The following is a 23,042-nucleotide window of genomic DNA, read 5'->3' on the forward strand; positions in this document are numbered from 1 at the left end:
CCCATGAAAATATTCCGTGATAATATTTCTGTAAAATGTTTCCTGATATGTGTCAAAAAGAAGTTACACAGCCCATGTTACAACAAAACCTACTGGACCTGTCCCAATAACATTCACTTACTACTTCTATCTTTGTTAAAGGAAAAAGTCAACGTTATTCATGCTGAGCTACCAGTAACGGGGAGGGGGTGGCAGAATTATAGGAAATTGCTGTAAATATCATTGTGGCATCTGCCTGTGCATTGACGTGACCCCGTAATGGTGCCAATATGTGACCTAATGGACTGACTTTGTGCCATCGTCATTGTGCCCTCATAGGGACCTGTGAATGATTCAGGCACCTGGTTACAGCTCCAGTTCTTCAGATTTTTGTATTCTCCCTACAAGGTTATGGTGAATGTTGAGTACAGACTGAAGGAGTCTCCAGACTTTATAAGGAGAAAAGAAGTACTATGCACACCGATATGGAATTATTTATCCAAGCAACTAATTTATTTATTTGTAGCCAGTGACAGAGCGACGTTTCGGTTAAAACCTTGACCTTCCTCAGGCACTTTAGTCAATGCTGGTCCTGCGTGGCTGGCGCTGTAAGATTGGTGGGTAACCGCTGTGTGAGGCGCCAATCTTACAGCGCCAGCCACGCAGGACCAGCATTGACTAAAGTGCCTGAGGAAGGTCAAGGTTTTGACCGAAACGTTGCACTGTCACCGGCTACAAATAAATAAATTAGTTGCTTGGATAAATAATTCCATATCGGTGTGCATAGTACTTCTTTTCTCTACTGGATCGGGTTGGGCTATCCGAACCTTGGAACTAAGACTTTATAAGGAAATCTCCTGGGGTGGAAGCTACATGCACTGGGTATAAAGTCATTGTGTGTGACAAGTGATGATGTATGGAGGTCTGCGCAATATGTGAACTACGTGTGAATCCAGCATTATAAGTAACCTGGAGATTCAGACACTATAGTAAAACTTACAATGTCCCTCACCCCTCATAGCTGTAGACTAAAGTCCAGATACAGCACCTATAACATACCTAGAATTCAGTGTAAATCGCTTACATAGTGCCAAACAGTGCCCAGATAAACAATCTATACAGTGCCCAGATAAACAATCTATACAGTGCTTACAGAAACGTTCCATACAGTGCCCACATACACATTCCATATAGTGTCCAGCTAAACACTCTATACAGTGCCCAGATAAACAATGTATACAGTGCCCAGATAAACAATCTATACAGTGCTTACATAAACGTTCCATACAGTGCCCACATACACATTCCATATAGTGTCCAGCTAAACACTCTATACCTAGAATTCAGTGTAAATCGCTTACATAGTGCCAAACAGTGCCCAGATAAACAATCTATACAGTGCCCAGATAAACAATCTATACAGTGCTTACAGAAACGTTCCATACAGTGCCCACATACACATTCCATATAGTGTCCAGCTAAACACTCTATACAGTGCCCAGATAAACAATGTATACAGTGCCCAGATAAACAATCTATACAGTGCTTACATAAACGTTCCATACAGTGCCCACATACACATTCCATATAGTGTCCAGCTAAACACTCTATACAGTGCCCAGATAAACAATGTATACAGTGCCCAGATAAACAATCTATACAGTGCTTATATAAACGTTCCATACAGTGCCCACATACACATTCCATATAGTGTCCAGCTAAACACTCTATACAGTGCCCAGATAAACAATGTATACAGTGCCCAGATAAACAATCTATACAGTGCTTATATAAACGTTCCATACAGTGCCCACATACACATTCCATATAGTGTCCCACTAAACATTCTATACAGTGCCCAGATAAACAATCTATACAGTGCTTACATAAACATTCCATATAGTGCACACATACACATTCCATATAGTGTCCAGATAAATACTCCATACACTGCCCAGATAAACACTTCATACAGTGCCCAGATAAACATTCCATACAGTGCCCAGATAAACACTGCATACAGTGCCCAGATAAACACTCCATACAGTGCCCACATAAATATTCCATACAGTGCTGAGATAAACATTCCATATGGTGCCCACATAAACACTCCATACAGTGCCTAGATAAACACTCCATGCTGTGCCCACATAAACATTCCATACAGTGCCCACATAAAAACTATATACAGTACCCAGATAAACATTCCATACAGTGTCCAGATAAATACTCCATACACTGCCCAAATAAACACTTCATACAGTGCCAAGATAAACATTCCATACAATGCCCAGATAAACACTCCATACAGTGCCCACACAAATATTCCATACAGTGCTGAGATAAGCACTCCATAGATTGCCCAGATAAACACTCCATACAGTGCTCAGATAAACATTCCATACAGTGCCCACATAAACACTCCATACAGTGTCCACATAAACATTCCATACAGTGCTGAGATAAACACTCCATACAGTGCTGAGATAAACACTCCATAGATTGCCCAGATAAACACTCCATACAGTGCTCAGATAAACATTCCATACAGTGCCCAGATAAACACTCCATACAGTGCCCACACAAATATTCCATACAGCGCTGAGATAAGCACTCCATAGATTGCCCAGATAAACACTCCATACAGTGCTCAGATAAACATTCCATACAGTGCCCACATAAACACTCCACACAGTGTCCACATAAACATTCCATACAGTGTCCACATAAACATTCCATACAGTGCTGAGATAAACACTCCATACAGTGCTGAGATAAACACTCCATAGATTGCCCAGATAAACACTCCATACAGTGCTCAGATAAACATTCCATACAGTGCCCAGATAAACACTCCATACAGTGCCCACACAAATATTCCATACAGTGCTGAGATAAGCACTCCATAGATTGCCCAGATAAACACTCCATACAGTGCTCAGATAAACATTCCATACAGTGCCCACATAAACACTCCATACAGTGCCCACATAAACATCCCATACAGTGTCCACATAAACATTCCATAAAGTGCTGAGATAAACACTCCATACAGTGCTGAGATAAACACTCCATAGATTGCCCAGATAAACACTCCATACAGTGCTCAGATAAACATTCCATACAGTGCTCACATAAACACTCCATACAGTTCCCACATAAACATTCCATACAGTGTCCACATAAACATTCCATACAGTGCTGAGATAAACACTCCATACAGTGCCCAGATAAACACTCCATGCAGTGCCCAGATAAACACTCCATACAGTGCCCAGATAAACATTTCATACAGTGCCGAGATAAATACTCCATACAGTGCCCAGATAAATGTTCCATGCAGTGCCCAGATAAACAATCCATACAGTGCCTAGATAAACATTCCATACAGTGTCCACATAAACATTCCATACAGTGCCCAGATAAACAATCCATACAGTGTCCAGATAAACATTCCATACAGTGCCCGCATCAACATTCCATACAGTGCCCAGATAAACTTTCCATATAGTGCACTGATAAAACCGCCATGCAGTGCCCACATAATCATTCCATACAGTGCCCAGATAAAAATTCCACACAGTGTCCAGATAAACATTCCATACAGTGTCCAGATAAACATTCCATACAGTGCCCACATAAACATTCCATACAGTGCCCACATAAACATTCCATACAGTACCTGCATAAGCATTCCATACAGTGCCCAGATAAACTTTCCATATAGTGCCCACATCAACATTCCATACAGTGCCCAGACAAGCAGTCCATACAGTGTCCAGATAAACAGTTCATACAGTGCCCAGATAAACAGTTCATACAGTGCCCAGATAAACATTCCATACAGTGCCCACATAAGCATTCCATACAGTGTCCAGATAAACATTTCATACAGTGCCCAGATAAACATTCCACACAGTGTCCAGATAAACATTCCATACAGTGCCCAGATAAACACTCCATACAGTGCTCAGATAAACATTCCATACAGTGCCCACATAAACACTCCATACAGTGCTCAGATAAAAAGTCCATACAGTGCCTAGATAAACGTTCCATACAGTTCCCACATAAACATTCCATACAGTGCCCACATAAGCATTCTATACAGTGTCCACATAAACATTCCATACAGCGCCCAGATAAATATTCCATACAGTGTCCCCCAACATGCCGCACACTGCCTAAAATGTACCATATAGCGCAGACCCCATGCAATTCCTCCACTGATTTAGGGGTCAGGGATCAGAAAATTGATGTCTCTGGTTTCGATACGTCTTGTGAATTGAGATTTGTTTTATTTCTATTCAGTTTTGGGAAACCAGAGTGGACAATCAGATAACGTCCCACAAGTCGCCCTTTACATTTCATGCTATGGAAATGGGTGCATGGATGAACTCATCGCTGATCTCCTTGTGACTCACTAACATTTAACTCAACCACAGGATCTAATTTCCTGCTGGGCCTCATTCTCCTTTCTTCTCCGACTGGAAATGTCTATGTTTGGGTCTTTACAAGGTCATGCACATAAGATAGCTGTCGGCACATAACAGCTGATCGTCCCGTCTCCACCATAAACATGCACACTGGGCCGAGGGGCCAGAAATCAGACACAGCCAGACACCTCTTAATCTTATGTGTATGGCCAACTTTATTTTAACCCCTTGCCGACATTTGACATAGGGTTACGTCATACCCTCCCTCCGACAGCCCGTCGGTCCACCCGTGACATGTTTGTGGGTGGCCGACGGTCATGGCCGTCTGGGAGCCTAATGAAGACCACAGGTCTGCCATCCTACTCCTCAATAGGAGCTGCTGTAGATTAGTATTGCAGTTTATTGTGCAAGCGATCCAACAATTACTGGATCAAATCCACTAAGGGGACTCATAAAAAGTAAAAAAAAACAAAAACAAAACTATTAAATAAAGTATTTTATTATAAACTTATAAAGTTCAGCCTCACACTAAGCGGCCATAGACGTGACCGATCAACCAGAGCGGGAGTGGTCATTGAATTTATATGCTCCACCAAAAAGTAATGGGTGACATTGACCTCCATCTTACTCATCGTTCTGACCAGACATTCCTCCCTGAAGAACGGCCTCTACTGAGTGACGCCACGTAATGTGTGCTGCCCATTGTCCAGAAGATACTGGTGGGATTCGAGGCTCAGGGACAATTCCACGGGGACAAGAGTTTGTCGAAGTTGGAGACTTTGTTGGCTTTCATGTGACATTGAGGGAGGGTTGAGAGAGCTGTAAAGTTGATACTGATTCTTGCTCCAGGCTTCCATATCCTGAGCTTCATGACCATTTATCTGTAGAGATGGAAGAATTATTCCCCCAATTTCTCCAATCCCGCAGGCCAGAGAACTCATTGGACAAAACTTTCACCCCAATAATTCAGGTGGGTCAATTGAAGAGACATTTTAGTGTCTACTCCACACTGACTTACCGCTGGTCTCTTGTAGCTGGCCAAACTGGAGGACACCATCCACCATGACCATGACCACATCCTGCAGATGAACTTCAGAGAACCGCAGGCTCTAAACGGACGTGTGGTGTTGTCCAGCTTCAGGGCCCCAGTGGGAGGAAGGAAGGCTGCTGGAGCAGGTGATGTGAACTCATCATATCTATAATCAGTGTGATTCCTCAGCACTGCACTGCACTCCTCTGTTGTCGAGCACTCTATCCCTCTATTTTCTAGCTCTGCACGCCTCTGTTGTCGAGCACTCTATCCCTCTATTTTCTAGCTCTGCACTCCTCTGTTGTCGAGCACTCTATCCCTCTATTTTCTAGCACTGCACTCCTCTGTTGCCGAGCACTCAATCCCTATATTGTCTAGCACTGCACTACTCTATTGTTGAGCACTCTATTCCTCTATTTTCTAGCTCTGGACTCTGTTGTCGAGCAATCTATCCCTCTATTGTCTAGCACTGCACTCCTCTGTTGTCGAGCACTCTCTCTCTATTTTCTAGCACTACACTCCTCTATTGTCTAGCACTGCACTCTTCTATTGTCAAGCACTCTATCACTCTATTTTCTAGCTCTGCACTCCTCTGTTGTCGAGCACTCGATCCCTCTATTATCTAGCACTGCACTCCTCTATTGTCAAGCGCTCTATCTCTCTATTTTCTAGCTATGGACTCCTCTGTTGTCGAGCACTCTATCTCTTTATTTTCTAGAACTGCACTCCTCTGTTGTCTAGCACTCTATCCCTCTTTTTTCTAGCACTGCACTCCTCTGTTGTCTAGCACTCTATCTCTCTATTTTCTAGCTATGGACTCTTCTGTTGTCGAGCACTCTATCCCTCTATTTTCTATCTCTGGACTCTGTTGTCGAGCACTCTATCCCTCTATTGTCTAGCACTGTACTCCTCTGTTGTTGAGCACTCTATCCCCCTATTTTCTAGCTCTCCACTCCTCTTTTGTTGAGCACTCTATCCCTCTTTTTTCTAGCACTGCACTCCTCTGTTGTCGAGCACTCTATCCCTCTATTGTCTAGCACTGTACTCCTCTGTTGTCGAGCACTCTCTCTCTCTATTTTCTAGCACTGCACTCCTCTGTTGTCGAGCACTCTATCCCTCTATTGTCTAGCTCTGCACTCCTCTGTTGTCGAGCACTCTCTCTCTCTATTTTCTAGCACTGCACTCCTCTATTGTCTAGCTCTGCACTCTTCTGTTGTCGAGCACTTTATCCCTCTATTTTTTAGCACTGCACTCCTCTGTTGCCGAGAACTCAATCCCTATATTGTCTAGCACTGCAGTACTCTGTTGTTGAGCACTCTATTCCTCTATTTTCTAGCTCTGGACTCTGTTGTCGAGCAATCTATCCCTCTATTGTCTAGCACTGCACTCCTCTGTTGTCGAGCACTCTCTCTCTCTCTCTATTGTCTAGCACTGCACTCCTCTATTGTCTAGCTCTGCACTCTTCTGTTGTCGAGCACTTTACCCTTCTATTTTCTAGCACTGCACTCTTCTGTTGTCGAGCACTCTATCCCTCTATTTTCTAGCTCTGGACTCTGTTGTCGAGCAATCTATCCCTCTATTTTCTAGCACTGCACTCCTCTGTTGTCGAGCACTCTATCACTCTATTTTCTAGCTCTGCACTCCTCTGTTGTCGAGCACTCTATCCCACTATTTTCTAGCACTGCACTCCTCTTTTGTCGAGCGCTCTATCTCTCTATTTTCTAGCACTGCACTTGTCTGTTGTCGAGCACTCTATCCCTCTATTGTCTAGCACTGCACTCTTCTGTTGTCGAGCAATCTATCCCTCTATTGTCTAGCACTGCACTCTTCTGTTGTCGAGCAATCTATCCCTCTATTTTCTAGCTCTGCATTTTTCTGTTGTCGAGCACTCTATCCCTCTATTTCTAGCTCTGTACTCCTCTGTTGTCGAGCGCCCTATCTCTCTATTTTCGAGCAATGGACTCCTCTGTTGTCGAGCACTCTATCCCTCTCTTGTCTAGCACTGCACTCCTCTGCTGTTGAGCACTCTCTCTTTCTATTTTCTAGAACTGCTCTCCTCTGTTGTCTAGCACTCTATCTATAATAATAATAATAATGATAATAATATAAAAATAATAATAATATAATAATAATAGTTATACTAATAATAACAATAATAATAATAAAAAATAATAATAATAATACTAATAATAACAATAATAATAATCTAAAAATAATAATAATAGTTATACTAATAGCAACAATAATAATAATATAAAAATAATAATGATAATAATAATAATGATGTAATGACGGGGTAGGGAAACAGACAGGTGAGCCCTAATCTACCCGCCACTCAGTCCCTGCCTACTTGCAACGGCCCATCCTAGGCGACGGCGTACAACTGGGCGACGGTCCCTACTCTCACTATGTGCATGACAGACAGACAGACAAGGGTACCAAGAAGCTAAGGGAAAATGGGCAGATGCCCACGGCAACACCGTGAGCCACAAGAGTAGTGAACGAGCCGAGTCAAACCAGGAGTGTACGAGGTACCAAACGCAGAGCAAGAGAGTAGTCAGTAAAGCCAGGGTCAATATGAAGCAGAGGACAAATAGTACAAGCAGCAGCAGCAGAGCCAGGAAACAAGAAAGAATCACAGGCAAAGGAGGAGCAGGAAATGAAGGTATAAATAGACAGAGGGTGGGAGCTAGCTCCGTCTGGCCAGGCTGTTATAGGCTCTCCCACTCCTCAGCCTCCCAGCCTGACTGGTAGAAGAAGGAGTCACTCTATCAGACTTAGGAGCAGGTGCAGACTGAGTAACCACGGGTGTCGACACAGAAGCTGTGTCTGGCAGATTCTTTACAGTACCCCCCTTTTATGAGGGGCCACTGGACCCTTTCTAGGTGGACCTGGCTTATTGGGGTACCGAAGATGGAACCTCCTGAGCAATACCCCAGCGTGAACATCCCGGGCGGGTACCCAAGTCCTCTCCTCAGGCCCGTTTCCTCTCCAATGGACCAGGTACTGGAGGGAGCCTTGGACCATCCTGCTGTCCACAATCTTGGCCACCTCGAATTCTACCCCTTCAGGGGTGAGAACAGGGCCAGGAGGTTTCCTCGAGGGAGCCAAGGACAGGGAGCAGCGTTTCAGGAGGGAGGCATGAAACACGTTGTGTATTCGAAAAGACGGGGGTAACTCCAGTCAGAAGGCAACAGGGTTAAGGACTTCAATGACCTTGTACGGCCCTATAAACCGGGGAGAAAATTTTTTGGACGGGACTTTAAGGCGCAAATTTTTAGAAGACAGCCACACCAGATCCCCGACCACAAACAAGGGGTTAGCAGAACGTCTTCTATCTGCCTGAGTCTTTTGTATGCTCTGGGATGCCTCTAGGTTCTTCTGAACCTGGGCCCAGACTGTGCACAGTTCCCGATGAACGACCTCTACCTCGGGATTGTTGGAACCACCAGGTGAAACGGAAGAGAACCGTGGATTAAACCCAGAAAAAGGGGGAGACCCCTGACGAGTTACTGACCCGTTATTAAGGGAAAATTCAGCGAGGGAAATGAAGGAGACCCAATCATATTGACAGTCAGAGATAAAACACCTTAAATATTGTTCTAGAGACTGATTAGTCCTCTCGGTTTGGCCATTAGTTTCAGGATGGAAGGCCGAGGAGAAGGACAGATCAATCTCCAACTTCTTACAGAAGGCTCTCCAAAACAATGAAACAAATTGTACCCCTCTGTCAGAAACAATATTGACAGGAACCCCATGGAGACGCAGGATATGTTTGACAAACAAGGTAGCTAATGTCTTAGCATTGGGTAGTTTCTTGAGGGGCACAAAGTGGCACATTTTACTGAAGCGGTCTACTACAACCCACACCACCGACTTGCCTTGAGATGGAGGCAAATCGGTGATAAAATCCATGGAGATATGGGTCCAAGGTCTCTGGGGAATGGGCAAAGAACGTAGTAAGCCCGCTGGTCGGGACCTGGGAGTCTTGGACCTAGCACAAATTTCTATGTAATGACGGGGCATGGAGACAGACAGGTGAGCCCTAATCTACCGGTCACTCAGTCCCTGCCTACTTGCAACGGCCTGTCCTAGGCGACGGCGTACAACTGGGCGACGGTCCCTACTCTCACTATGTGCACGACAGACAGACAAGGGTACCAAGAAGCTAAGGGAAAAGGGGCAAATGCCCACGGCAAAACCGTGAGCCACAAGAGTAGTGAACGAGCCGAGTCAAACCAGGAGTGTACGAGGTACCAAACGCAGAGCAAGAGAGTAGTCAGTAAAGCCAGGGTCAATATGAAGCAGAGGACAAATAGTACAAGCAGCAGCAGAGCCAGGAAACAAGCAGAATCACAGGCAAAGGAGAAGCAGGAAATGAAGGTATAAATAGATAGAGGGCGGGAGCTAGAACCGTCTGGCCAGGCTGTGATAGGCTCTCCCACTCCTCAGCCTCCCAGCTTGAGTGGTAGAAGAAGGAGTCACTCTATCAGACTTAGGAGCAGGTGCAGACTGACTAACCACGGGCGTCGACACAGAAGCTGTGTCTGGCAGACCCTTTACAAATGATAATACTAATACAAATAATAATAATAACATAATAGTCGTAATAATATAATAATAATGATAAATAATAATAATAATAATGATGATAATAATAATAATAATAATAATGATAAATAATAATAATAATAATGATGATAATATTAGTAATAGTAATAATATAATAATAATAATAACAATAATAATAACAATAATAACCATAATAATATTAATAATAATAACATAATAATAATAATAATAATAATAATAATAATAATCATCCTTTTTTCATATTTTCTTAACAGCTCCTCAACCTTCAGTTTCCACTTCTGAATCCGATGATCATTCCTCACACGGCTCGGGGCCAGGTATAATATCTGCTGTATCGGTACCAAAATGACATGCCCCTCCTCCCACACAAGCAATATATACCTCATTACACCTCTTCTCCCCAGTCCAGTGACCTATATCCAGTGTGTACCCCATGTGAATAGTCCAGTGACCTTTATCCAGTGTGTACCCCATGTGAATAGTCCAGTGACCTTTATCCAGTGTGTACCCCGTGTGAATAATCCAGTGACCTTTATCCAGTGTGTACCCCGTGTGAATAGTCCAGTGACCTTTATCAAGTGTGTTCCCTCGTGTGAATAGTCCAGTGACCTTTATCCAGTGTGTACCCCGTGTGAATAGTCCAGTGACCTTTATCCAGTGTGTACCCCGTGTGAATAGTCCAGTGACCTTCACAAAGGGTACACACTGGATAAAGGTCACTGGACTATTCACACGGGGTACACACTGGATAAAGGTCACTGGACTATTCACATGGGGTACACACTGGATAAAGGTCACTGGACTATTCACATGAGGGAACACACTGGAAAAAGGTCACTGGACTATTCACACGGGGAACACACTGGATAAAGGTCACTGGACTATTCACACGGGGTACACAATGGATAAATAGTCAAGTGACCTGTATCCAGTGTGTACCCCGTGTGAATAGTCCTGTGACCTTTATCCAGTGTGTACCCCATGTGAATAGTCCAGTAACCTATATCCAGTGTGTACCCCATGTGAATAGTCCAGTGACCTTTATCCAGTGTGTACCCCGTGTGAATAGTCCAGTCACCTTTATACAGTGTGTACCCCATTTGAATAGTCAAGTGACCTTTATCCATTGTGTACCCCATGTGAATAGTCCAGTGACCTTTATCCAGTGTGTACCCCGTGTGAATAGTCCAGTTACCTTTATCCAATGTGTACCCCGTGTGAATAGTCCAGTGACCTTTATACAGTGTGTACCCCGTGTGAATAGTCCAGTGACCTTTATACAGTGTGTACCCCGTGTGAATAGTCCAATGCCCTTTATCCAGTGTGTACCCCGTGTGAATAATCCAGTGACCTTTATCCAGTGTGTACCCCGTGTGAACCCTCCAGTGACCTATATCCAGTGTGTACCCCGTGTGAACCCTCCAGTGACCTATATCCAGTGTGTACCCCGTGTGAATAGTCCAGTGCCCTTTATCCAGTGTGTACCCCGTGTGAATAGTCCAGTGACCTTTATCCAGTGTGTACCCCGTGTGAATAGTCCAGTTACCTTTATCCAGTGTGTACCCCGTGTGAATAGTCCAGTGATCTTTATACAGTGTGTACCCCATGTGAATAGTCCAATGACCTTTATCCAGTGTGTACCCCGTGTGAATAATCCAGTGACCTTTATCCAGTGTGTACCCCGTGTGAACCCTCCAATGACCTATATCCAGTGTGTACCCCGTGTGAATAATCCAGTGACCTTTATCCAGTGTGTACCCCCGTGTGAACCCTCCAGTGACCTATATCCAGTGTGTACCCCCTGTGAATAGTCCAGTGACCTTTATCCAGTGTGTACCCCGTGTGAATAGTCCAATGACCTTTATCCAGTGTGTACCCCGTGTGAATAGTCCAGTGACCCTTATACAGTGTGTACCCTGCATGAATAGTCCAGTGACCTTTATCCCTCATGTGAATAGTCCAGTGACCTTTATCCAGTGTGTACCCCGTGTGAATAGTCTAGTGACCTTTATCCAGTGTGTACCCCGTGTGAATAGTCCAGTGACCTTTATACAGTGTGTACCCCGTGTGAACAGTCCAGTGACCTTTATCCAGTGTGTACCCCTTGTGAATAGTCCAGTGACCTTTATCCAGTGTGTACCCCGTGTGAATAGTCCAGTGACCTTTATCAAGTGTGTACCCCGTGTGAATAGTCCAGTGACCTTTATCTATTGTGTACCCCATGTGAATAGTCCAGTGACCTTTATCCAGTGTGTACCCTGTGTGAATAGTCCAGTGACCTTTATCCAGTGTGTACTCCGTGTGAATAGTCCAGTGACCTTTATACAGTGTTTACCCCGTGTGAACAGTCCAGTGACCTTTATCCAGTGTGTACCCCGTGTGAATAATCCAGTGACCTATATACAGTGTGTACCTCGTGTGAATAGTCCAGTGACCTATATACAGTGTGTATCCCGTGTGAATAGTACAGTGCCCTTTATCCAGTGTGTACCCCTTGTGAATAGTCCAGTGACCTTTATCCAGTGTGTACCCCGTGTGAATAGTCCAGTGACCTTTATCCAGTGTGTACCCCATGTGAATAGTCCAGTGACCTTTATCCAGTGTGTACCCCGTGTGAATAGTCCAGTGACCTTTATCCAGTGTGTACCCCATGTGAATAGTCCAGTGACCTTTATCCAGTGTGTACCCCATGTGAACCCTCCAGTGACCTATATCCAGTGTGTACCCCGTGTGAATAGTCCAGTGACCTATATCCAGTGTGTACCCCGTGTGAATAGTCCAGTGACCTTTATCCAGTGTGTTCCCCGTGTGAATAGCCCAGTGACCTTTATCCAGTGTGTACCCCGTGTGAATAGTGCAGTGACCTGTATCCAGTGTGTACCCTGTGTGAATAGTCCAGTGACCTTTATCCAGTGTGTACCCCGTGTGAATAGTGCAGTGACCTGTATCCAGTGTGTACCCTGTGTGAATAGTCCAGTGACCTATATCAAGTGTGTACCCCGTGTGAACCCTCCAGTGACCTTTATCCAGTGTGTACCCCATGTGAATAGCCCAGTGACCTTTATCCAGTGTGTACCCCGTGTGAACCCTCCAATGACCTATATCCAGTGTGTACCCCGTGTGAATAATCCAGTGACCTTTATCCAGTGTGTACCCCGTGTGAACCCTCCAGTGACCTATATCCAGTGTGTACCCCGTGTGAATAGTCCAGTGACCTTTATCCAGTGTGTACCCCGTGTGAATAGTCCAGTGACCTTTATCCAGTGTGTACCCCATGTGAACCCTCCAGTGACCTTTATCCAGTGTGTACCCCATGTGAATAGCCCAGTGACCTTTATCCAGTGTGTACCCCGTGTGAACAGTCCAGTGACCTTTATCCAGTGTGTACCCCGTGTGAATAGTCCAGTGACCTTTATCCAGTGTGTTCCCCGTGTGAATAGTCCAGTGACCTTTATCCAGTGTGTACCCCGTGTGAACCCTCCAGTGACCTTTATCCAGTGTGTTCCCCGTGTGAATAGTCCAGTGACCTGTATCCAGTGTGTACCCCGTGTGAATAGTCCAATGACCTTTATCCAGTGTGTACCCCGTGTGAATAGTCCAGTGACCTTTATCCAGTGTGTACCCCGTGTGAACCCTCCAGTGACCTTTATCCAGTGTGTTCCCCGTGTGAATAGTCCAGTGACCTGTATCCAGTGTGTACCCCGTGTGAATAGTCCAATGACCTTTATCCAGTGTGTACCCCGTGTGAATAGCCCAGTGACCTTTATCCAGTGTGTACCCCGTGTGAACCCTCCAGTGACCTATATCCAGTGTGTACCCCGTGTGAATAATCCAGTGACCTTTATCCAGTGTGTACCCCATGTGAATAGCCCAGTGACCTTTATCCAGTGTGTACCCCGTGTGAACCCTCCAGTGACCTATATCCAGTGTGTACCCCGTGTGAACCCTCCAGTGACCTATATCCAGTGTGTACCCCGTGTGAATAGTCCAGTGACCTTTATCCAGTGTGTACCCCGTGTGAATAGTCCAGTGACCTTTATCCAGTGTGTACCCCGTGTGAATAGTCCAGTGACCTTTATCCAGTGTGTACCCCGTGTGAATAGTCCAGTGACCTTTATCCAGTGTGTACCCCATGTGAACCCTCCAGTGACCTTTATCCAGTGTGTACCCCATGTGAATAGCCCAGTGACCTTTATCCAGTGTGTACCCCGTGTGAACAGTCCAGTGACCTTTATCCAGTGTGTACCCCGTGTGAATAGTGCAGTGACCTGTATCCAGTGTGTACCCCGTGTGAATAGCCCAGTGACCTTTATCCAGTGTGTACCCCGTGTGAACCCTCCAGTGACCTATATCCAGTGTGTACCCCGTGTGAATAATCCAGTGACCTTTATCCAGTGTGTACCCCGTGTGAATTGTCCAGTGACCTTTATCCAGTGTGTAGCCCGTGTGATCCCTCCAGTGACCTATATCCAGTGTGTACCCCGTGTGAATAATCCAGTGACCTTTATCCAGTGTGTACCCCGTGTGAATTGTCCAGTGACCTTTATCCAGTGTGTTCCCCGTGTGAATAGTCCAGTGACCTTTATCCAGTGTGTACCCCATGTGAATAGCCCAGTGACCTTTATCCAGTGTGTACCCCGTGTGAACCCTCCAGTGACCTATATCCAGTGTGTACCCCGTGTGAACCCTCCAGTGACCTATATCCAGTGTGTACCCCATGTGAATAGTCCAGTGCCCTTTATCCAGTGTGTACCCCGTGTGAACCCTCCAGTGACCTATATCCAGTGTGTACCCTGTGTAACCAGCCTAGTACACCTATTTTCAGCATATGCCCTTTTATTTAACTCTGTGTACCCCCATGACTTTGTGTTTGTCTTCTGTCCAGGTTCGCCCGGCCAGGATGAACCTTCTCTGGGAACAGGTAACATTAAGATGACATTTAATTTGTCAGAAATTATTTATTAATGGTGTTAATGCCTCACGTCTCACCCACAGGTGACATGCTGGCCATAATATTCGGCATCCTCTTTTCTGTGACAGCTGTGATGTTCTATGTATATGCGAGAAAGACTCGCAAGGGGAACAACAGGTAAGATCACAGGAACAAGCCGGACCACCTTGTAATGACATCTGTACATCTGATACAAGCTGCTTCAGATCTACTAGACAGGACAAAAGACGTTGGGGGATAACGCGGCTGCCCTCATACACTTTAGATTGTCCTTAGATCAGATAATAATTGGCTAACGCAGTCACAGCGTAAATTATACGGGAATTACATGAGAATGTTACTGGGGAGGGGGCACACACACCAAATCTTTTGCCTGGGGCCGTCATCAATCTTGACCCAGCTCGGGTCCTTTCTATGGGGTAGAGTACCAATGATGGTAAAGGCATATAGGGCTGTCCTACTAGCCCACCTCCAGATGTCAGAGGGTCTTCCTTTATGGTACGTACGCACTGGAGATCAGCAGTCACTCCACAGTCTATTACCCTGGTGAAATTGGTAGTAGGATTCTGGTATATTCCAGCACATGTTGTACAGGATCTGTCTGATGTTTATTAATTACATTGTATATCATTTATTTTAGGGCGTCGGATTCAAAATCAAATGTTATCTATAAAGCAGCAACCACCGAAGAGAACATGGTGTGACCAGCCGAGCTCGTCTGGGGGATAGGGGGGACTGTGAGTGTAAATTGTCTGTATAGTAGTAACGTAGAGTGCGCCCCAATGTGGGGAATTATTATCGCAGTTATGGATGTTAGAGGGAGGAATGTGACCAGTAGAGCTCATCCCAAGTATAAATTGTACATGGGGAATGTTACCAGTAGAGCTCATCCCAAGTATAAATTGTACATGGGGAATGTTACCAGTAGAGCTCATCCCGGGTGTAGATGGTGGAGGGGGAATGTCACCAGTAGAGCTTATCCCGGGTGTAGATGGTAGAAGGGGAACGTCACCAGTAGAGCTCATCCCGGGTGTAGATGGTAGAGGGGGAATGTCACCAGTAGAGCTCATCCCGGGTGTAGATGGTAGAGTGGGAATGTCACCAGTAGAGCTTATCCCGGGTGTAGATGGTAGAGTTGGAATGTCACCAGTAGAGCTCATCCCGGGTGTAGATGGTAGAGGGGTAATGTCACCAGTAGTGCTCATTCTGGGTGCAGATGTTAGGGGGGGAATGTCTCCAGTAGAGCTCATGCCGGGTGTAGATGGTAGGGGGGGGGATGTCACCAGTAGAGCTCATCCCCGGTGTAGATGGTAGAGGAGGAATGTCACCAGTAGAGCTCATCCCGAGTGTAGATGGTAGAGGGGGAATGTCACCAGTAGAGCTCATCCCGGGTGTAGATGGTAGAGGGGGATGTCACCAGTAGAGCTCATCCCGGGTGTAGATGGTAGAGGGGGAATATCACCAGTAGAGCTCATCCCGGGTGTAGATGGTAGAGGGGGAATGTCACCAGTAGAGCTCATCCCGAGTGTAGATGGTAGGGGGGGGATGTCGCCAGTAGAGCTCATCCCGGGTGTAGATGGTAGAGGGGGAATGTCACCAGTAGAGCTCATCCCGGGTGTAGATGGTAGAGGGGGGGGGGAATGTCACCAGTAGAGCTCACCCCGGGTGTAGATGGTAGAGGAGGAATGTCACCAGTAGAGCTCATCCCGAGTGTAGATGGTAAATGGGGAATGTTACCAGTAGAGCTCATCCCGGGTGTAGATGGTAGAGGAGGAATGTCACCAGTAGAGCTCATCCCGGGTGTAGATGGTAGGGGGGGAATATCACCAGTAGAGCTCATCCCGGGTGTAGATGGTAGAGGGGGAATGTCACCAGTAGAGCTCATCCCGAGTGTAGATGGTAGAGGGGGGGGGGAATGTCACCAGTAGAGCTCATCCCGAGTGTAGATGGTAGAGGGGGGGGAATGTCACCAGTAGAGATCATCCCAAGTGTAGATGGTAGAGGGGGAATGTCACCAGTAGAGCTCATCCCGGGTGTAGATGGTAGAGGGGGAATGTCACCAGTAGAGCTCACCCCGGGTGTAGATGGTAGGGGGGGGGATGTCACCAGTAGAGCTCATCCCGGGTGTAGATTGTAGAGGGGGGGGGGAATGTCACCAGTAGAGCTCATCCCGAGTGTAGATGGTAGAAGGGGAATGTCACCAGTAGAGCTCATCCCGGGTGTAGATGGTAGAGGGGGAATGTGACCAGATTATCTCACCTGGAGCATGGGGGCTGGGTAACATCTAAGTGTATATAGTCTATATAGAAGCATACATGTGACGCACCAATAAATAAATGTATTTCTACTAAACCCTAGGAGATGACGTCCTGTGAATGTTCTCATCGTCTGCGGCTCCTCTTATTACACCACATGATGGATATGAGCTGAGAGAAACCAGTCTTTACAGATTCTCCACGCTGCAAAACTTTTCTCTATTCATCATATTAAACCCTGGCAGGGGAGGGGGATGTTTTATATACAATTTACAACAAGCCGGGACAGAATTATTCACATATAGAATGAACCCCTCCCCCAATTCTGGGCTTGGAGCCATCATTTGTCTGTGTTCTTCCCCGGGGAGGATCACCATATATAGACTTATTAAACATTTCTTCCCAGTCTGGAGCTGGGAGTCCTGGGAGCGGAGGCCATAAATGGAGAGAGAACTCAGGAATTTGGGCTCCTTCCCCCAGCTATAGGATTCCACACATGGCTGAGGGAGCAAGCAATGATGACTCAATATTCAAACCCAGTGTGAGAGAGGAAACAGCTGTGCTCCAGCAGCTGGAGGGTTAACTACACCCCCCCCCCCCACAACTTCTTACAAGTCTTATAACATGGTGACTGTCCTGGATGTGACATTATAGCCTTCTCCACAGTACAACTCCACTGGTCAGTGACAGGGCAATATGGTCCTGTCCTAGGGGCAAGCGGATTACCCAAATGGTGGTGTAACCAGAGGGGGTGCAGATGTGGCGACACCTTGTGTAACCCTAACCCTGGTATATGACCTCTGCGCAGAGCTGAACTTCCTGCCTAGATAATGGGGAAAGGAGTCAGGAAGTCAAAGAATACTAATAAGGTCATATACACGGTCTAGTATAATTTTATATATATATATATATATATATATATATATATATATATACATATATAGTAATCTCCATTTCCAAGTAACATGAACGTGAATTGATACGTTTCGTGATTGTGTGATGTCCTCGTCAGATAGGACGCGCTCAGATGTTGTCACTGACATCAACACAGGTTTGACACCTCCATATCATGACTCCGGGGTACGGGAACTTCCCAGTGTCCTCAGCAGAATATTCACATTCTAGATCCACTCTGCTAATGGTTGGTCATATCTACAGATGGCCATAGACATGAGGCTCACTAACGTGCCCGCTCAGTTTGGCCCAACAGCCATGTTATTTCTGTGGTGAGGACTCATACATCAGGCAGAGTCTACCGGTCACCAGAAAAATCTGCAGGATCCAACGAATCTCATTTCTGTGGCAGCGTAAAATTCCTGGAGTTGTCTTACAGCCTCCTTGGTGAGAAGAACGGCTGGTACAGTTATGAGGAAATCTTGGGTGTAGGTGAAGGATGATATAAGGGAAGAGTCATAACATCTGTACGTTACGACTGCTGTAGTTTGTTCATAAAACATTGTAGACAATGGCCTCAGGGCAGTTAGTTACGAAGCAGCGGAAGTTGAAGTTGGAGTTGACTTTGGTGCCAAATTTTACAATGCTCCAGGCAAAAGGTTTACATGTAAAGGTTCTCTTGCAACTCGGGTTGAGTTGGCCTAATGATGTCCTCAAGATAGAGGACGTGTGACCTTGGACACACCTTGAGAGAGGTAGGGACACTAAGCAGCCGCTATTGGGCTCATGAAGAAGGAATGATGTGCCTATTGGTGGTATGAATGTACATACACACTCCCACCAAGCAATGTACAGGAGAATCTGCCACATATCTCCTTCCAGTGAAGGTTGAAGATACATGTGCCCCTCTACCCTAGGTATATGACCCTGCTGAAGAAGTCAGGGAGACCTGCAGACTAACACCTGGTAGGGTGGAGAGCAACTGAAGAGTCAGAGGACCAGCTCCATGTGTGAATTCTGGGAACATGTGATGAGTTCATGCATCCAGGTTTTATTTGGTACACAGATCATACAAACATTATACGATCAGGTCACAATTATAATGTGCTAGTCAAATTAAGTCATTGTGATTAAATAACAATGAAAGGCTTCCAAGAGAACTTCTTCTTCTTACGCATCTAGAAAGAGCAGTAGATGAACTTCGTGGAGTGAAGCCTTCAAGTCACCACTTCATGTCTGGGCTTCTCTGGGGAATCTTGAGGGTTTATGGCAGCAGGGAGGGTGACAGCGTGAAACAAATGATTTCCACTGGGAACAACTGTGCAAGTGGCAAATGAATAGAGACTGAGAGTGTGACAGCTAGACCTGGCCAGCGGTGAGGGTTACATGTTGTTCAACTCCACCAATGTCTGGTCCAGTGTCTGCTGAATACTGAGCTTTTCTTCCTTAGCTGTCGTCAAGGTTTCTGGAGGTACAAACAAGACAACAATGACCAAAGCTGCCATCCATAGAGTTCACACGACACTCAATGAGCTGCCACTCGCATTCATCTTACGAAGCCTACAAACCCATCTTTCGAACATCACTCCACGCGGTCACATGAACCATCACCCATTTTTATACACAGATACCGAATATCCGCACCTATATATTCATACATCAAACTTACGCCTTGGACCTGGACATGCCAGCAGCATGTTCCTGAGGGGCATCCGTGGGTCTTGGATTTCAGAATTGGGTAAATGAAGAGCTCCCAGAAGAAAAGGACAGGATCAAACATAGAGAGAAAAGATGGTGTCTGGAGCTTCAGGAGGACAGAAGAAGACCCAACAGGTGACTGGAAGACAGTGTTGACCACTGACTGGGACATGGAAGGAGTATATATACCCAACTGATACTGGCCCTTGGAATAAGATTTATCTCTATGATCTGAGGACAAGTGAACCCAGGAGTGTAGATACCACATGTGTAACCTCAAGGTCCCATTTATGCTAAACATGCTTTCTAGAAAATCCTAGTGTGGACCCAGGTTCTGAATTAAGCATCTATGTCTATCACCCCAAACCTCTAGACACATAAGAGAAATAGGCCGCCAGTGATGGTTCTGCCGAGCCGACATAGGGGTGATGCTATTCAAATGACCTGCTGGAGAACAAAGGGCCCAATTTCTGTTGTCTGCGTCTACCTCATCCCATCAACCTTTACTCTCATCATCTATGTTCCATGCAAACTACAGTATGTCATTGTGTGGGACCTGCCCCGGTGGGACTGCACTGCTGGACCATGCATTGTGATGAAGGGTTCTTCACAGATTTAGTCCAACCAGTTTTATTGTATTTTTGTATCTTTCTGTGGCTGAAAAAAATACAACCCAACCAAAGAAGAAAAACGTGAATCCTCTGCGGCTCTCCATGTGGGAAACTGTCCTCCCCCTGGAAGTGTTCGGGTTTCTTCACAGCTCTGAGGCGCCCCATGGGTTTCTTCACAGCTCTGACGCGCCCCATGTGTTCTACTATCTGTCAGGACTGATCTCACTCTACTGGGTGACTACCTCTAATGGCCACCATTACCGTGCTCGTAGAGCTTGATACCCCGGTTTCTACAAATCCTGACATTTCATCATCTCAAGCTACTTTCCTCCCTGTCTCCTACGCCTCCGTGTTACTGGCGGTTCTCACAATACTCTATGTATTACATTATGTATTCACTGTGTTATTCTAAAATTCTAAATAACCCCGTCATGATCATCAATAACAATTCTGCATCTAGGGCTGTGATCTCTGGGAATCCTGGAAGAAATGAGTGCGAGAGAAACATGGAGACCATGAAAGAACCAGAATGATGGAAAGTAGAGAAGAAGAACTTTATTAAGCAATGACGTGACCCCCACAGTGAAATAGGAACCAATGTCCAGGTATCCGCCACTAGTCTCTCCTGCTCCCATTCACATGTAATCACATTAAACACAATGAGAACATCAGGAAAGTGAATAAAAGAAAGCAGAAGATCCATCTATAGATTTATGTACAAGACAGAAGAAGCGGTGGAGGACAAAACCGCCACGTCTGACATTCAGATCAGTGACCTCAGATCATAGGGCATGCAGCTGAGAGATAACAATAGTTACAAGAGAGGATGAACAGGCAAAGCGTGGAGAGTCATCCAGACAGGACCATGTGCAACCGGTGGGTAGAGGACCAGCCTGGTGGAAGCTCTGGAGATGAGAGGTGCTGAGGCGCGCAACAGAGACAGGCGGCAGGAGAGGAGTGAGATGACCGGCCGATGGACAGATGAGCAGGCGGTAGAAGTCAGGGCTCAGAGGGAGGTAATGTCATTAAGGGCATTATCCAGTTCCTCACTGATGGCCTTATACTTCATCTTCTGGGCATAGACCTCATCTATAGAGCAGCAGGAGAACAGAAGGCGCAGAGCAGAGAACAGAAAGAAAAAGTCAGACCACAATATGCAAGATGGAGGAAAAATACAGTAAGGAGGGAAGGTGTCAGAGAAGGAGAACCCAGCAAGGGCGAGGCCGTACATTTTATGACATAAAATACACAGATGACTTTATCCCACACGGCTCATAGTCAGGGTCACATCACAGTTGACAACCAAGAACGGTTTTGGGGTAAACCCATCAGAACAGGATGATCCTAATGATTTATGTCTTTGAGTAAGATGTTCCCACTGCTCATCAAGGATTATATGTGTTGTAAGAGCAGCCATGACATAGACATAGGAGAAGCATGGTGTCCAAGCTCCAGTGATGGGTGATGGGCAGAGAATGTGTAGATGTAACAGTAGGACAGAGACAACGTCACTATGAGGAGACTTTTTACCTTCAAGGTCATCAATCGTCTTTTCCAGCTTTGCCACAGATTTCTCCGCAAACTCAACCCGGCTTTCAGTCTATAAAATACATAAAAACATTTTGATATAGTGACAGTAACTTCCATCCATGGTGTGGACCATGACAAAAACGCAAGCAAAGCTAGGAGCGTAGACTCACCTCCTTCAGCCGCTCAGTCAGATGTCTTATCTCTTCCTCATAATGGTCTTCTTTAGATGAATACTATGAAAGAAGAGAAGGGAAACATAAATCCTATCATTAGGAAATGGTGGAGATTGGAGAAGGACACAAGCTTTTCACACCAGGATTAGAGATGTTAGAGGGCTGGCGCTTCCATGCATGGAATTGAACAGGACTGGGGCAGCTCCTGTATAGGTCAGGATAAAAAGATAGAGCAGGGGGGTCTTAGAATTATTAGGAGGGGATTTCTGGACACGTTAACACACGGGGATGTCCTGTATACAACAAGAACATGATACCTTATCTGCTTGAGCCTCAATGGACTTTAGATTATTGGTGACATTCTTCAGCTCCTCCTCCAAGTCACCACATTTACTGAAAATAACATGAAGGAAGTAAAGCAAGGAAGTGCGGATGAGCACGGAATGGGGGACGCGTGAGGGAAGAAGAAGGGAAGGAAGGTGGGAGATAAAAACAAAAAGGTGGAAGAGCAATAATGAGTCCACGTGGAAAAGTAGCCAGAATAAAACGAGAGAGCAGAAAAATATAGAAGTACAATAAGACAGATATATCAGCGATTAGAAGACATGGGCAGAGGAAGGAGAAGGGAAGACAGAAGTTAGCTCCATATGTACGGAAGCACTAAATACCGAATAGGATCCACCGATGCCAAATACAATAGGTCTACCATAGCTGGGAACACCCCAGGAAGGACGCTGCTGTACCCCTGGACTGTGACCTGCTGCAGCCTCTACACCATCCTGACTATGATCATCACAGGTCTACAGTAAGGATCTCATAGACAGATCAGAGAGGGATAGAGAGGCAGAGGACCTCTGATATACAGAAGAGATATGAGCAGAGGATAGACAGC

General features: G+C 45.7%; 2 protein-coding genes across 12 annotated transcripts in view; one reads left to right on the forward strand and one right to left on the reverse strand.

Annotated features, from left to right (window-relative positions):
• Positions 1-17,346, forward strand: part of CA9 (carbonic anhydrase 9) — a 152,723-nt gene extending 135,377 nt beyond the window's left edge. Inside the window, exons 8-12 of the mRNA XM_075844288.1 lie at positions 5,450-5,591; positions 10,293-10,355; positions 14,924-14,959; positions 15,034-15,127; positions 15,630-17,346. Of these exons, the coding sequence (XP_075700403.1) occupies positions 5,450-5,591; positions 10,293-10,355; positions 14,924-14,959; positions 15,034-15,127; positions 15,630-15,693 (399 nt within the window). The 3' untranslated portion in view covers positions 15,694-17,346. The remainder of the gene's footprint in view (positions 1-5,449; positions 5,592-10,292; positions 10,356-14,923; positions 14,960-15,033; positions 15,128-15,629) is intronic.
• Positions 17,347-19,169: 1,823 nt separating this feature from the next.
• TPM2 (tropomyosin 2) overlaps positions 19,170-23,042 on the reverse strand; it is a 103,212-nt gene continuing 99,339 nt past the window's right edge. For 5 of the 11 annotated variants that reach the window (XM_075844309.1, XM_075844302.1, XM_075844343.1 and 2 more), the window contains 3 exons: positions 22,148-22,210; positions 21,978-22,047; positions 19,170-19,603 (listed from right to left, as the gene is read on the reverse strand). In XM_075844309.1, the coding sequence (XP_075700424.1) occupies positions 19,521-19,603; positions 21,978-22,047; positions 22,148-22,210 (216 nt within the window). In that variant the 3' untranslated portion in view covers positions 19,170-19,520. Of the gene's footprint in view, positions 19,604-20,982; positions 21,537-21,977; positions 22,048-22,147; positions 22,211-22,467; positions 22,544-23,042 lie in introns of those variants that run through there. The other 6 variants (XM_075844326.1, XM_075844362.1, XM_075844335.1 and 3 more) reach the window with 3 other exon arrangements.

The sequence above is a fragment of the Rhinoderma darwinii genome, chromosome 1, assembly GCF_050947455.1.
Source record: "Rhinoderma darwinii isolate aRhiDar2 chromosome 1, aRhiDar2.hap1, whole genome shotgun sequence".
Classification (NCBI taxonomy): domain Eukaryota; kingdom Metazoa; phylum Chordata; class Amphibia; order Anura; family Rhinodermatidae; genus Rhinoderma; species Rhinoderma darwinii.